General features: G+C 37.9%; 1 protein-coding gene across 1 annotated transcript; it reads left to right on the top strand.

Annotated features, from left to right (window-relative positions):
* Nucleotides 1-1,210: 1,210 nt before the first annotated feature.
* Nucleotides 1,211-6,110, top strand: LOC104419467 (inosine-5'-monophosphate dehydrogenase). Its single transcript, XM_039302128.1, is given in 7 exon segments — nt 1,211-1,753; nt 2,305-2,438; nt 2,441-2,874; nt 2,876-3,289; nt 3,589-3,768; nt 4,792-5,062; nt 5,805-6,110. Coding segments are annotated over 6 exon segments (1,500 nt in total). The 5' UTR covers nt 1,211-1,753; nt 2,305-2,308; the 3' UTR covers nt 5,876-6,110.
* The last annotated feature ends 10,143 nt before the right edge of the window (nt 6,111-16,253 follow it).

Consider the following 16,253-nt stretch of genomic DNA (forward strand, 5'->3'; position numbering starts at 1 on the left):
TCGATACCTTATCCAAACACTCCTACTTCGACGATCACTCTAGCTCTTGTTGGACTAGATTGTCCAAAGTTAGACATTATATATGCGAAATGAAATTGACATGGCTTCCAAGGCATCGATTGTACATAAAAAAGCTATAAACCTTTCCTTACGAATTGGAAAACTATCAAGTTTCAATTAATGCATTGAAAACTATAAAGTTTTCCAATAAGTTGCTTTTAAACGAAACTAGATGGAGATTAGTGCGTTGTGCGAAATTATAATGCTTGACAAATCATCAAAGCATCGTTTGAGAAAGTTTCGACAAATTATATAAATTAAAGTATGAAAAAGTTAGCAACTTTTTATTATTTTGCCAAATTATAGCCTAATAAATAGTATGTTATACTGACAAATGCTACGTATCGAGGTAATGGATGTCTCAATAGCAACTTTCTTACTAATTGTCTTCATTGGACCTCCGAGATGTTGAAGAAAAAAAGTTGAAAAAGGAAAAATCAAAGAATAAGAAAGGAAAATAGCAACCAAAGATGTTGATATGGATTTTTAGGGAAAATTTCAAATAACAATAGTTAAATAGGAGCTTGAAGTGGACTTATGTCAAAAAAAAGGCCTAAAATAATCATGTTTATTTCAAATAAAAGCATACGATAATTATGGTTGTTTCAAATAAGGGTCTATAATGCCTATAATTATTTCAAATAAGAATCTAACCTATCTGGTCGCTAGTCTAAAATATTAGATTCTTATTTTGTCCCCTCCACCCTCATTAGCCATTGCAAAGGGCTGGCTAAGGCCTGCAAGCTCTCGTTAACTGCAGGTGTTGGTGATGACATCCCTTACCTAAATATTATGAGGGCCTACCTCATCAATGGTAGTGATTGGACGAGGTGACCCTCGCCCAATCCTCTTCAGCCGGCTACTAGTAAAAAGGAAAGAAAAACCAAAAAAGGTAAAACAGAAAAAGAAAAAAATTAAAAAAAATAGAAATAACTAAAATACTCTTGACTTATCGAAAAGTCAATGCCTTATCTGAAACAGAGATAGTTATTTTAGGTTCTTATTTAACAAAATGGTAATATTTAAAAAAAATGAAGACATTTAATGTTATGATTTGAAATTTTCTCAAATTTTTTTTTTTTTATCAATTGAGGAAAGAAAAAACCCTTTCTTTCTTTTCCCTCCCTCTTTTTAATTCCAAAGGGGGGACGGGACGTTCGGCAACGACAGAGGGCAGACACGGCGGCGGCGGAGGAACTCTCTTTCAGTCTTTGGTCCCGAAGACGGAGGCGCCCTCATCTCACCAGTCCCCCTCCCTCTCCCTCCACCGCCGCTCGCCGCCGTTTCCCAGCCGCCGGGCCCATCGCCGCGATACCCCCCACAGAAAACCGGGAGGCCCTGTTTTTTGGCGGTCGTCTTCGTTCTCCTTCGTCCCGGAGCTCGCCGTTCTCGTTCGGACCCTTCGTTACACCCAATCCCGAAGTTCCGGAAGCCCGTCCCGTGCCTCGACGGCGGCCTCAGAAGCCCCCGGTTTCGCCCTCAAACCCGCCCTCGCCGAGCAGATCCGAGAGTCCCCTGTTTTGGCCTCTCTTTTTCTCGCCAAGGCGGCTTTTTTTCGCGCCTGGAAATCTCAAGACGTTTGCTTGAAGCTTGTTCGGCATTTGCGGCTTCAATCCCTCAACGATTACGGAAGTCTCGCTCGCTGATTCAGTCGTCCACCGCGACTTCGCCTTCGCCTTAGCTTGTTGACCAGGTAACGCTTCCCCCATACTCTGCCCTTCTCTGGGCGTGCTAACGCTACTTGGGATAAATTACTTGGTATCTGAGTCTTTCCCGAATGGTTTGTAATGATATTGTCGTTCTAGCGATGTTCTGGGTAAAGAAAATTTTCTTTGGTTCCCTAGCTAGGTCCGACATTCGTGGTGCCCGTGAACCGTTCGATGATATGCCTCTGAGAGGAAGTTATAAAATAGTACCTAGAATTGGTAAATCTGAAACGCACTTTTGATGCGGTTTGTCATATGGTTTGTTTCGTCATCCATTAGAAGCAGTTTTGATGCATAATGAGGTCATCATCAATTCCCTGAATCCGTGTTTTCTCTGTGTTCCCATGTTATCAATGGCATCATCATAAATTCTCTGTTTTTGATAGTCTTGTTTTCTGACCACTCAATCCGTTGTAGATTTATCGGACAGTTTGTAATTTGATTTTGGATTTGAAGGAAGCCTGCCAAATGGCGGGTCTATTCTAGAGTTCTATGACCATATTTGGTTAATCTCAAAAGTGGGTTTTGACTACTGCAGGATAATGGAGTTTGAGGATGGGTATCCGGCGCAGAAGCTGTTCCATCAGGGTTACTCCTACACATATGATGATGTCATCTTCCTCCCAGGCTATATAGGATTCCCAGTGGAGCAGGTTGACCTCTCCACCAAGCTCACCGCAACATCTCCCTCAACATCCCATGTGTCTCCTCACCGATGGACACTGTCACAGAATCCTCCATGGCCCGAGCCATGGCAGCTCTTGGCGGCATCGGCATCATTCACGCCAATGTCCCTCCCTCCGACCAAGCCTCCTTGGTCAAAGCAGCCAAATCCTCCTGCTTCCCAGTCCTCTCCAATCCTGTCTTTCTATCTCCCACAGATTCTATCATCTCCCTTGAGGATTTTGCTGACACTCATTGCATCCTCGTCACAGACTCTGGTGATTGCCGTGGAAAGTTGGTGGGCTATGTGACCAAGTCTGATTGGATGAACCTTACAGACAAGGAAACACAGCTGGTTGATTACATGATCAAGTCCTCTGATTCTGCCCCTTGGGATTGTGATCTGGCAAAGATGATAAGCTACTTTGAGGAGAAGGGGGAAGGAATTTGCGCCAATAGTGAAGGGAGGAGAGATAGTAGATGTCGCAGGGAGAGATGTGGAGAGGTTGAGAGGATTCCCCAAATTGGTGGGAGGGGCTTCACTGGGTCCCAATGGAGAGTGGATGGTGGGAGCAGCGATTGGGACAAGAGAGACCGATAAGGAGAGGCTGGAGCACCTCGTCAAGGCTGGTGTCAATGTGGTGGTGCTCGACAGTTCTCAGGGAAATTCCCTTTATCAGATTGACATGATCAAGTATGTGAAGAAAACATACCCTGAGTTGGATGTCATTGGTGGCAACGTGGTCACAACGTACCAGGCAGATAATTTGATCAAGGCTGGGGTTGATGGTTTGAGGGTTGGCATGGGGTCGGGTTCTATTTGTACGACCCAGGAGGTCTGCGCCGTTGGACGTGGGCAGGTAAAGTCACTTGACATATCTTTTTTTCTTTTTTTTTTAATAACACATCAGTATAATAGGTCGGATTGCATAATGTCTTTCTTTCTTGTGAGTTATGAATCTCTGCAGTGAATGGACAACATACTTTAAGAATGATAACTTATAGAATAATTCTTTGTTGTCCAATTACTATGTGCTGAGATGATGGGGCGAGTATTTATCCTTGAAGTAATTTTATTAATCTTCCTTCAAATTACTTCTCTTAAGCACTCATTCTGATTGAGATTTCTTTGATTACCTTATTCTTCTAAACTTTCCAGGCTACTGCTGTCTACAAGGTTTCATCCCTTGCCTCTCAATATGGTGTGCCAGTCATTGCGGATGGTGGCATTTCAAACTCTGGGCACATTGTCAAAGCTTTGTCCCTCGGGGCATCCACTGTGATGATGGGAAGCTTCCTTGCTGGAAGTACTGAGGCTCCTGGTGCATATGTGGTTCAGGTAATTTGTACTTACTACTGTTTACGCATAATTTTTCTACTCTCAATAAGGTGCCACATGTTTCTCATTGGTAAAATATGATCTCTCTCCTTTATATCTCTGTTGACATGTGGTGTGGTTGGATGAAGAACTCTGAATGTCTTGCCCAAGTGTTTTTGAGTCTTATGTCTGCTTTCTTCACCATGCTACATCTTAGGATTGAGAATGAAACCTTAACTCTTGTTTGCAATTGGTTCTGAATTACTTTTGGTCAATTGATTTCCAAGTGCTCTCTAGATAACATTTTTTTAATCCCTTTCCTATATATAGATATTTTGTTTGTTGGAGTTTCAAAATGAAGCTTTCACTTGTTCTGACTTTTATATCCTCTAACATTTGAAGACATAAATGCAAGAACTGAGATTGTAAAGTTTTATTAAACTAGACTTTCGGCTAAGGGAACTCTACATTCTTTAGCAGTAATTTGATTGAAATCTCCCAGAAGCACTTTTAAGGCAAGCTGAGAATTCTACTAGTTATCATCCAAGAATGTTTCCAAACTAATATTCAATTTGTCATTTGATGATTTTGTAAGGATTAATATGGCGGGGTGTGCTTCATACTTCTTAAGTTCTGTTTACACAGACTTACAGCTAACTCTTGCCTTCCCTGAGCCAGGAACAAAAAAGTGCTACTCATATGACTATCCTTTTGTGGAAAATGTCGGGGTGTCCTATGATGTGACACAATGGTTGTGGAATAAAATCTTACTTTTATCTGGCTTCTATTAACTACCAAGTGCATCACGTAATGGATACAAATGCATAAAATTGATTTAGTCTAAATGTTGATTTGGCTGTCATTGCAACCATGTCATATGAAAAGTTGGTTATGGGCTTAGTTATTTTTAAGGGCTGTTTTAGCAGAAACATTTTCAAAATTATACTGATAAGTTTGCATTTATCGTCTTTGCATGGACTCATTGGGTTCCTAGGGATAATATGTTCTGTCCTATATTAGTGAAGTGCCTTTTGGCTTATTCAGGATGGCCGTCGATTGAAAAAGTACCGAGGCATGGGTTCACTTGAGGCGATGACTAAAGGGAGTGATGCAAGATACTTGGGTGACACGTCAAAACTCAAGATTGCACAGGGTGTTGTTGGCGCAGTGGCAGATAAAGGGTCGGTCTTGAAGTTTGTCCCTTATACCATGCAAGCTGTTAAGCAAGGTTTTCAAGATCTTGGAGCTCAGTCTTTAAGAGATGCTCATGACATGATAAAAACAACGCTGAGGCTAGAGGTATGGCCATTCTATAGTGTTATGATTTCAGAAAAGTTTTGTTTTGGTTTTTACTTTTCTCAATAGTCTTAACAGGTTGTCTGAATTTTAACTAGTGCATTAGGTTTTATTGTCCGGAAAGATCATAGGAAAGTTTCCCTTTATTTATTAGACTCTGTTGAATGGTGCCGTTAGGGCACTTGTCAAGCAATTAGTTAAGGGAATATTACAGTTTATGATGCTTTATGATATTGTATATTATGCTTAAGTTGTGCCCAACAGGATCATTTAACCAATATTCTAGAGCATTCCCTTTCTCTTTGCAACATTGTCTGTTGAAGGGGAACTGAGATATATATAATTTTTTCTGTTCGTGAATAACATTGCTTGGAATCTTTTGATGAAACTGAGGAAAACGGCACTATCATATGGTTATTTTACATTGACCATAACAGTACCTGTTCATCGCTTATTTTGTAAGCAAACACTTGTCATATAAATGTTTCCATGGCAAAGAGAAATGTGATTGGTAAATTAAAACTGACGAATTCTTAATCGGTAATGATTATTAAAATAATTTCAACATTATTGTTGGAATGCTGTTGCACTAAAAGACGGTTCCCAACATAAGCGAACCCTGAGAGAAATTAGATCATAACATCCCATTTTTTAGTGGAAGCTTTAGTGAACGAGTAATCGTTTGGTCTGTTTGTAGCCTCTCACAGGTGCTTATGAGGCGTATGATTGCGCAATTTCCTCATGCTCTTCTTTTGTTGCAGGTAAGAACGGAGCTGCCCAAATTGAAGGCGGAGTCCACGGGCTGGTCTCCTTCGAAAAGAAACCGTTCTGAGATTCCTCCTCCTGTGGGAAGCTGATCTTGCCAGGTTAGGCAACATCAAATTCAAGAAGCTGGCAATTGAATGAACCATCAATTGTGTTATTGGCGTTGAATGAGGAAGTAATTGCTATAGGGAGTAGTTAGGTCATGGTCGCCAGAGCTCTCTTCGCATTTGTTGGAACTTGTTGAAAGAGATAAAATGTTGTATTTTTATATATTATATTTTAATCAAAAGAATTACAATAATACATATAATATACATACACATGCACATTATATTATTTCCTAACACTCTCAAATTGAGATGTAGATATCAAACAATCTCAACTTGTTACATAAAAAATTCACTCTATTTCCCTGTAAAGACTTAGTAAAACTATTTGCAAGTTGATTCCACGTCCTTGCAAGTTGACCCTCCGTCCCCTCTCTGAACCTTCTTGTATAAAGTGACAATAACCTCAATGTGCTTGTTATACTTAAGGAAGACAAGATTGTTTGCAATATGAATAACTAATTGATTATCACAGTATAATATCGATGGTTCCGATGTTGATATCCCAATTTCTGACAATAACATCCTCAACCAAAGCAATTCACTTGTCACATGTGCCATTGCTCTATATTATGCTTCAGCACTTGATCGATAAACCAAATGTTGTTTCTTGTTCTTTGAGGCAGCTAAATTACGTTTAGGAAATACGCAATAACCCGACTTAGATCTCCTACTAGTAGGACATCCAGCCTAATATGCAGAAGAGAAACCTATGATATTTAGATAGCCATAATTCTTGAAAATTAGTCCTTTACATAGCACTCCTTCTAAGTATTTGATAATTCGAAACACAACATCCCTATGAGTAGTTTGAGGAGCACTCATGAATTGACTTACAACACTAACAGAAAAAGATTAATTAAGTCTTGTGACGATAAGATAATTCTACTTACCAACTAATCTCCAATATTTCACTGGATTATGTAATAATTCTCCATGATTTGTATCAAGTTTCACATTAAGTTCCATATTGCTCCAATAAGCCCATCCTCATAAAGAATGTCAAGTACATACTTTCGCTAGGCTAAATTGATACTTGTATGAGGGTAGGCAACCTCGATACCTAGGAAATACTGCGGCCCCATATCCTTAATACTGAACTATGTATGCAGCAATTGTTTTAAGTCATTGAATACCATCTGAATCACTACCAGTAATAATAATATCATCCACATATACCATTAGAAGAATACAACTAGCTGAGGAGACAGAATTAAATACTGAATAATCTACTTGACATTGCTCTAATCCAAACTTAATAGTGTCACTGAACCTACCAAACCAAGTACAAGGAGATTTGCTTGAGTCCATAAAAATTCTAAATGACATACTAGATTCTTTCTCTGAGCAATAAATTTTATAGCTTCATATATACCTCTTTAGCCAAATCACCATGCAAGAACTCAATTTTGATGTCTAATTGATGAATAAACCATCTAAATCACGTATCTAGGGAAATAAAGACAAGAATAGATGAAATTTTGGCTATAGGTGAGAAGGTGTCATCATAATCAACAATATAGGTTTGAGTATTTCCCCTGGCAACCAACCACGCCTTCAATCGATCAAGGGTGCCATTGGGGGTGAACCTTAATAATGAAAATCCAATGGCAACCAACAAATTGCTTTCCCATAAGTAAAATAGTGAGCTGCCAAGTGCAGTTCTCAATAAGTGCCTTCATTTTATCCTCCATCACTTGTTGCTAGCCAGGATGAGCAAGAACTTTAGTGACACTACTAGGCATAGGAACTAAGGACAAGGACGAGACGAAGAAAGTTGAAAATAGTGTGACAAGCGTGAAGACAATCAGACAAACTAGAGTAAGGTGTGTAATGATCCACAAAACGATCAACACAAGGACATGTGCCTTATCCAATGCAAGGACGTGTACCTTTTTGAGTAGCAACCGATAGGGAACAAATAGATCAAGTGATGGTCGTAGTGGGAGCTCCTCCATGTCTATGGTAGGTGCGGTTAGCAAAGTGAAATCCTGTGGATGATACTGGAGGAAATTAGATTGGTGGAACTGTTGGTAAGGCAATTGTCATCATGAGGAGGCATTTTAAGAACCTTTTAAGTATTATAATGTGGCTGGTCCTAAAAAAATGTCAAATCCTTTGACATAAACTCATACTCTTATGAGTTTGAGAGTATCCAACAAAAACACATTTTTCAGCACAAGGGTTGAACTTATCAAGGCTTGGAGAATGAACAAAACAAACACAATTGAAGACACATAAAGGTAATGGAAAGGGATGATGATTTTGATGTTAAATGGAGAAAGGTGTTTTCCTTTGAAGAACAGAAGTTGGAAGCCGATTAATTAAGAAGCGAGCTGTAAAAATAGCATGGCCCCAAAAAAATTTCAGTATATGCACGTGAAACATTAGACATGAGCAACATCAAGAAGATGACGATTTTTACGTTTAGTTACACCATTTTGCTATGGTGTTTATGAACAAGAAATATAAGGAATATTGCCATGGGAACCAAGAAAATGTTGAAAACCCGAAGTAGCAGTAAGATACTCTTTGGCATTGTTTGATCGTAGAGTTTTTACAAAAGTATTTTATTGATTCAATACCTTAAAATAGAATATATCAAAGTAATGAAAAATCCTAGTACGGTTTTTTTTTATTAAGAATAACCAAGTCATCTGGGAAAAATCATCCACAGATATAACAAAAATGTCTAAAATTAGATGTATTAGAAACATGACGCAAACCCACACATCTAAGTGAACTAGTTGGAAATGACTAGACATTTGACTCTGAAAACGAGAAGGAAAAGAAGCTCTATGATGTTTACCAAACTAACAAGCTTCACATTCAAAAGTATTCACAAACTCAAACTTAGGAAACAAATGTCAAAGAATGTTTGGTGGTGGATGACTAGCACAATAATGCATCCAATACATATAAGGAGATGTGCGCTCACGACTACCGCAGCTATCACCTTCTTGTCAAGATAGTATAGGTCATTTGATTCATGTTCCCCGCAAATTATTTGTCCAATCCTCAAATCCTTAAAAGACACAACAAGAAGAAGAAAATGTTATTGAACAATTTAGTTCTTTAATTAATGAACTAATAGAAATCGAATTGTATGGAGCTTTAAGATGAAGGACGAATGATAAAGAAAGAGGGGAACTCAAATGAGCATCTCTAGTACCAATAACTTGGAAATTGAACCATCGGCTGATGTAATAGAGTTGGACACCTCAAGAGGTGTGGAATGTAATAAAAACAAAAATTTAGAGTTACCAACTATATGGAGTGCCGGACACTTGGAATGCCAAAACTTGAGATGAAGGAACACTTAAGTATCAAAACTTGGCTGTTGTGTGGGGATCTCTATTTGTCCCGAGGGTATCTTTTAGTAAAACTCATTTGATTTGTGCATCTCTTCCCTCTTTTTTTTTTTTTTTTTAATAAAGTCTATGAGAATGTAGAGACCTCCATATACAATTATTTGTTATCCTTTATGGATGTGGTCCCAAAAGTTAATTGTATTTTTTTTTTCTCATTGGTTGTAGAAATGGCTTATGATAAGGACGCTATCATTTTTTGTTACGGTGGGTATTTTGTGATTGGAGATGATGAGTAGGAGTATGAGGGGAGAAATGACGGCACTATTTTTATAGATATAAAGAAGAAATCTTATATTGAATTTGTTAGGGATATAATGACGTATTTACCTTATAAACTACAAAAATTGCTGTATTGTGTTACTGGGAAAAACTTGAGAGATGATTTGAGAAATTTAGAAGATGATAATGGTTTTAGAGATGTCATATATCATTATCTTGCGAAGAGGCAAAAATATACGTTGAATACAATAGTGATAGAAAGAACGAAGATGATGATGGAGATAACACCCAAGTAGGATAAGGAGGAGATAATATTCAAGCTAGTACTGAGATTAGAGATGAAGGAGGGCATGATAGACAGGACGGGGGGGAGAGGAACGCAGATGCTGTTCACCAGAGTGATGGTGACATAAGTGATGTCACAATTACTGAATTAGATTGGGAAGTAGCTGAATTCGGTGATGATGATAACGTTGACGATGAAGTGTTGCCTGCTGAAAATTTCTTAAATGACGACGACGACGAGGAGCTTTCACAGTCAAGGAAAAAACAAAAAAACATTTTGTCAGATAGATTTGCAGCTTTGTAGGTAGCTGATGAATGGTGCGTTTGGATTGGCATTTAGAAAGCCCTTTCAAGCCCCAAAGCCCTTTTGCCCCAAATTGAGGTGTTTGGCAACCATTCTTCAAGGGGCTTTCAAATGAAAGTCAACCCTTGGGGATGCTGAAGGGCTCATTTAATGAAAATAGTAAGTTGCCTATTTTGCCCTCAAAACTTTATTGAAAAACCACTTTTGCCCATTTTGAAAACAAAAAAAAGACCCTAGATCTCGTTTTCTTCCCACCCTTCCATTACTCTACACCCTTCCATCGCTCTCCCCCTCTTGACGACCGCTTCTCACTCGACTACGCTCTTCGCTTGACTATGCTTTTCCTTTGCTCGTCCTTTGCATATTCGTCTCTCCTCTCTCCCCCTCGCTCCTGAAGCCCGGTGTTCTCGGTGAGGAAGGGGGGAGTTGGTGGTCTTGGACTGCGGCCGGCGGAGGAGCTCTTGCGGGTACTACAAATCGCCGAGTGGGTCCAGCACTTCTCACAATCCGTACGGTTTCTCCTTCGTTTCTCGTGGTTTCCCTCCTCTCCCCTGTCATTAAGTGCAGTTTTTTGCCTGGGCTCCGATGGCTGGGGATTGGAGATGCTGTGCTTTGGGTTTGACGTTTTATGGCTTTTGCTGTCTGTTGTGACGTTCACGGTTGCTGGAATTGCTGATTCACGTTTAGTCTCTAGTTCCAATCTGACGCTTTGTTGCGTGCGTCGGCTTGCGTTGACGATTTTTTCCCTTTTCGGGTTGTTTGTTTTTTAACGTCTTTTCGACTTGGATCGCAAGCTTGATTGCGCAGAGCCTAACCGTGGATGACTATCAAGGTTGGTGCGCAATCTCCTATTTTGAGAGTCTAGGCATCTCTGGACTGTCGATGCACTGTTACTAATCCCAACTCACTACTCATCGTGTGTTTGTTGAAATGGCCAAACCAAGTTAGCATATAGTCTCATTCCGTTTCTAGGTTCATTGTTTGCTTGGAGTCTTATGTTTCATTGTCATGTGAGAGTTATTATGCCGGAGTGGAGATCACGTTTGCCGATCACTCGTGAAATGTACGAGTCTATTTTCACATGTTTCTCTTTTCTTTGTGTCCCCCTCTCTCTGATGGAAGAATTGGAGTGGGAAGTAAGATCTGATTGTAATGACTACCGGGGGATTTTGGGTCTTCTAAAAAAAAAAAAAAAAAAAAAAAAAAAGGTGTTCTTTTTTCAACTTGCTGTTCATGAATGATAAATGCGGGAGATGCTGATGAGCTTTCCCTTTTTTCTTTTCCTGTCATCTTCTTGTGTTATCTTGCGTTAATGGTTTGAAGATGTTCTAGGAGACTAAAGTGAAACCATGATAACATTCTTGATGTTGTGATTGGACTTTGTGATGCGAACATATTATTTGTTAGACAGGGGTTGACGACACAATCCGGTTCAGTACGCACATTGTTTGTTCAAAAGAAAACTGTCTTCTAGGTTATTTTGCTTTTGGTATGTTTGGCTCAAGTTGGCTCGTCATCCTTTGGTTTTGGAATATTATTGGAAAAATATGACATACTTTTATGCAGTTATTGCTGCCCGAATACTTGTAATTTGAACTCAATTGCATACTTTTCAAAATTATGATAGCAACGATGACTTTGCACAATTATATACGAAGAAATGTCCTGAATGATGCACATTTTACTAGAATGGATTTGGATCCCAATTTATATACAATGGATCCTGATGATGTAAATTGAGAGGTAATGCTTCAAATGATAATGTAGCATCTGATATGACACGTTTACGTGATCAAATAGTTATAAATTTAGGAAGTAATTAATGATATTTGTAATTTTTAAGGATAATGAGCTTCTTTCCTCAAAGCATTGTAACAATGAAAGTATTCTTATTATAATTGAGAAAGAGAACACGTAAACTTTTTCCATTTGATGTTTTTAGCAAAAAAAGGAATTTTAATTTTAATAAAATTGTTTACACAACATCTTTAACATTGTTGTCAAATATAAATTAAAAAAAAAATATCGCAAACATTATTGTTTTAATTTTAAACAAATAAAAATTAAAATATTTAGATTAATCACTAAAGGGGCTTTGTAGATGTGTTTTTTACTAAACGGCATTTCTCTTAAAGTTGCTTTTCAAAGCAGAATTTATCAAACAGTTTTTGCATTTTCTCCAAAGCCCTTTAGGTTAAACTGTTTTGCATTTTCCCAATAAACTTTCCAAATATCGAACCAAACGCACCCGAAGTTCCAAACATAGACGAAGGTCGTGCAGATGCTGGTGTTGCTGACCAAGAGATGGATTATGAAAAAGCGTTGAGAATGCTACTTCCTAGGACGAGCTTAAAGAAAATCAATGAACTGTGCGTAGAAGGAGGAAAAGTAAGTTTCCTTCCTATGATCCATCCGTTATTTCTCCTACTTTGTCAGTAGGTATGAAATTTCAAGATGCAAAACAATTTCGAGAAGCTATATTGAAGAACTCTATTGCTGCACAAAGAAATATTGACTTCATTAGAAACATTAAGAATTTTGTAAGTGCTAGGTGTTTACAACAAAATTATCCATGGAAGATTTACAGTGCGTTTGTTAGTAGGAGTGGGTCTTTCCAGATTAAAGCCTACCAAAAGGAACATACTTGTTCCATTAATTTTCAAAACAAAAGGGTAACAAGTATATGGTTGTCCAAGCACTTCTTCAATCTAATCAAGCCGATGCCCAAGAGGAAAAGTACTGACTTTGGGATGCTGGTGAAGGAGTGTGTAGGCATCAATGTATCTAGGAACAGTGCGAAAGATCAAAGTAAAAAGTGATGAAGATACTTATTAGTCAATATGGCAAGGAATATGGGTGTCACAACCAAATTTTTGAGTGTATCACCTAGGGTTTGGCTAATGGATTACTAAGCCTAAACTTAGCTCGGGCTCTCCCAAACCCATACCAATTCGCGACTTAGGTTCAAGTTCTTAACATGCAAATGATTTTCAATTAGGAGTCGATACTAATTTATTTTCGGTAGGTCGATTAGATACCTAAGTAAAATAATTGGAGAATTATTTCACTTCTACGAACAAGAGATTTTGGGTATGGGGACTTGATTATGTTAGATTTCTCTAACGCCCTTTCGGTACCTTTTCTTTTATTTTGAAAAATGTTTGGCAAGCAGCTTGAATTGATTTTAATTCACTTCCCTAACATATGATGTGATCATATGAGTACGCAAACAACCAATTTAACAACTAGATAAAGTAATGAATAAATTGCAAAACTTACCTCATGGTATCGAAAGCATCTGCAGTGTTAGATTAGAATTCACATCCAGCAGTTCTAGATATGAATTCTAATTAACACGCAATCACTCAATTTTTGTTTTCGCTTTTTAACGAGAATATAGCCCATATGCAATGCAATGCAATGCTTCTAACCTAATATGAAATGATATGGCATGGCAATAAGTCTTAAACTATATGAATGAGTAAAACAATTTTGTGATTTCTTAATGAACATGCAATAATTAAATATGCAATCTAAATTAACCAAAATGACCTAATTCTAATGACGAAAATTTCTAATTAAATGATCTCTAGCAATAATCCCAAGATGATGAAAATTTCATAAACCTAATCCTACATGACGTGCACATGATTTTTTTGTATTTTTTTTTAATGAAAAATTCCTAATTAAAATCACTAAAGACAAAAAAATCTAACTAAAGTGAAAAATAGAGTTAAATGCTATCTATTCTAAATGCCTTCTAAACATGCATTTAAAAAAAAAAAAAAACTAACCTATCATGCAATCTACATGGAATGCAAATGCATTTTTTTTTTTTTTTGTATTTTCGGATAAATAAAACAATTAAAAGATAAACACCGAATCATCCACCGTCATAAAAAATGTTATCCACCATTCGAATTGAAATTCAAACTTGATTATCTCGCTAATAAAATTAATAAATTGATCTTAAGTTTTAAAGATCAAGATATCAAATTTACTCTCGCGTGAATAATTATTCCATCTAAAACCTTATAGATAGACTAAAAATTCGTGCGGTTGCAAATTGGATGCTACATCACGGAATTTCAATCATGCATTGGAAAATACTTCAAACAAAGAGATAAAATACTCAAAAACTAAAAGAAAAGATAAAACAAATCTATCTAATAAATTAAAATAAATCTCTACCTAGATTTGAATTTTTTCCCAAAATCCGAATGGTAGAGTGGATCAATGGTGAGCGCGGCATGGCACGGCACGAATCTAGGGCAACGGTTGTGCAAGGGAGACGGACTGGCAAGGGAGCTACGTGCGTCGACGGCGAGGCCGGATGCTGTAGTGAAACTGGCGGAACAGCAGTGGAGGAGCACCGGGTGGTCATGGATGGAGCAGCAATAGGCGTTGGGGATGGAGCACAGCGTGGTTATCGAGCTTGGGAGATGATGAACAGTAGGGGTCAAATCCCTCCCCTTCTGTCTCTGCCTTTTCTTTTTACTTTTCCCTTCTTTTTTCCTTTTGACGAAGAGAACCCCCCCCCTTTTCTCCTCGTACATTGTTACTTTTATAGGGGGTAGGAGATAGGTTTTCGATTTCCCCTTCAAATCTACATCCGCGATACTTTTTCACCAACTTATCACATATTGATAAGAATTCAAGATTACGATAAATTTTCCTCGAAATCCAAATCTTGCAAAGATAAATCGTAATATTTTTTTCACACACATGCCCTATCCAAAATATTTATATCCTGGAAAAATTTTAAAATTTTTATTTTCCCACGAGATAATTTTCAATCAATAAAAAACATGGGCTTGGGCCAATTTGCTCGCTTCGTAGGCTTAGTCCAACTAACTTGAACCCATCTGCGCCGGTCTAATAAATAAAATGCAAATTAAAATGAAATGCACCTAAATCTATATGCTATGTAATTAATATATTTTTTATTTTGATAAAATTAAACCCTAATTTTTAATGCGATAAATGACTAAACGGGCCGTCAAAATTTACGTGTCAACAATGGGCATGTGTAGGATTATACTTAGGAGTATAGGCTGTAAAACCCTTCAAGTAGAGTATATGTAGAGATGGTGCAGAGGTTACTTCTTGATAGTGAGACCAAGTTCAATAAGTTCTATGTGTGTTTCGATGCATGCAAACGGGGATTTTTAGCTGGTTGTAGACGGATTATAAGATTGGATGGCTGTTTCTTGAAGGGCTTGTGCAAAGGGAATTGTTGGCCGTGATTAGAAGATATGCGAATAACCAAATGTTCTCACCCTGTTGTAAGGTTTGAGAACAATGACAATTGGTCTTGGTTTTTGAAAAATCTAATGGCTGAGTTAGAGATAAAAAAAACGGGGAAGGGTGGACGTTCATAAGTGACTAACAAAAGGTAATGCTTATTTTTTGAAAAATCTAGTCAATTGTTTGCTTAATTATGTAAATATGTTATTTTCTTACATTTCTTACTTTGAATTATTGCAGAGATTGGTTCCGGGAATAGTCGAGTTGTTGCTCCATGATTTGGTGGCTAGACTGCGATGGCAACAATGGTGGCTGGGTTTTGATGGCAACAATGGTGGCTGGATGGCAACGACGACGATCATGGCTAGGTGGCGATGATAGTGACTGGGTGGTGATGGTGGTGGTTGGGTAGAGGTGATGATTCCAGTGGCGATGAGGGTGGTTGTGGTGGGGTTGAAAATTAGGGTTTTTTTACTAGCTCTGATATCATGTAGAATGAGATAAAATGTCGTATCGTATTATTTTAATTAAAAGGATTACAAGAATAAATTATATATATGGGTAACTTGCTTAATATAAAATAATTATTGACCATTCTATCTTTATTATTATTTCCTAATAGAACTTATCTTGTGCTTGTTTTCACCCTCACTTATCTTAAATTAACACGGTGGATTATATCAAAGCTATATGTAGGCGATTCTAAGATAAGATTAGGAGGGGATCGAAGCGAGGAAGCATGAGGGTTGGTTTTTGCTATTTAAAGGTTTCGCTCTTACCTTGACAAATAGTTGTACCATTCATGATGTATTTTATCCCTACACGTCAAGGGGTTTAGGTTTGCAAAAGTTTTTCAATTTTCATTTGCCTTGCGTTATTTCCCCCCATTTATCGACTCCTAACACCCCCGTC

The sequence above is a fragment of the Eucalyptus grandis genome, chromosome 9 (genome assembly GCF_016545825.1).
Source record: "Eucalyptus grandis isolate ANBG69807.140 chromosome 9, ASM1654582v1, whole genome shotgun sequence".
In the NCBI taxonomy this organism is placed as follows: Eukaryota; Viridiplantae; Streptophyta; class Magnoliopsida; order Myrtales; family Myrtaceae; genus Eucalyptus; species Eucalyptus grandis.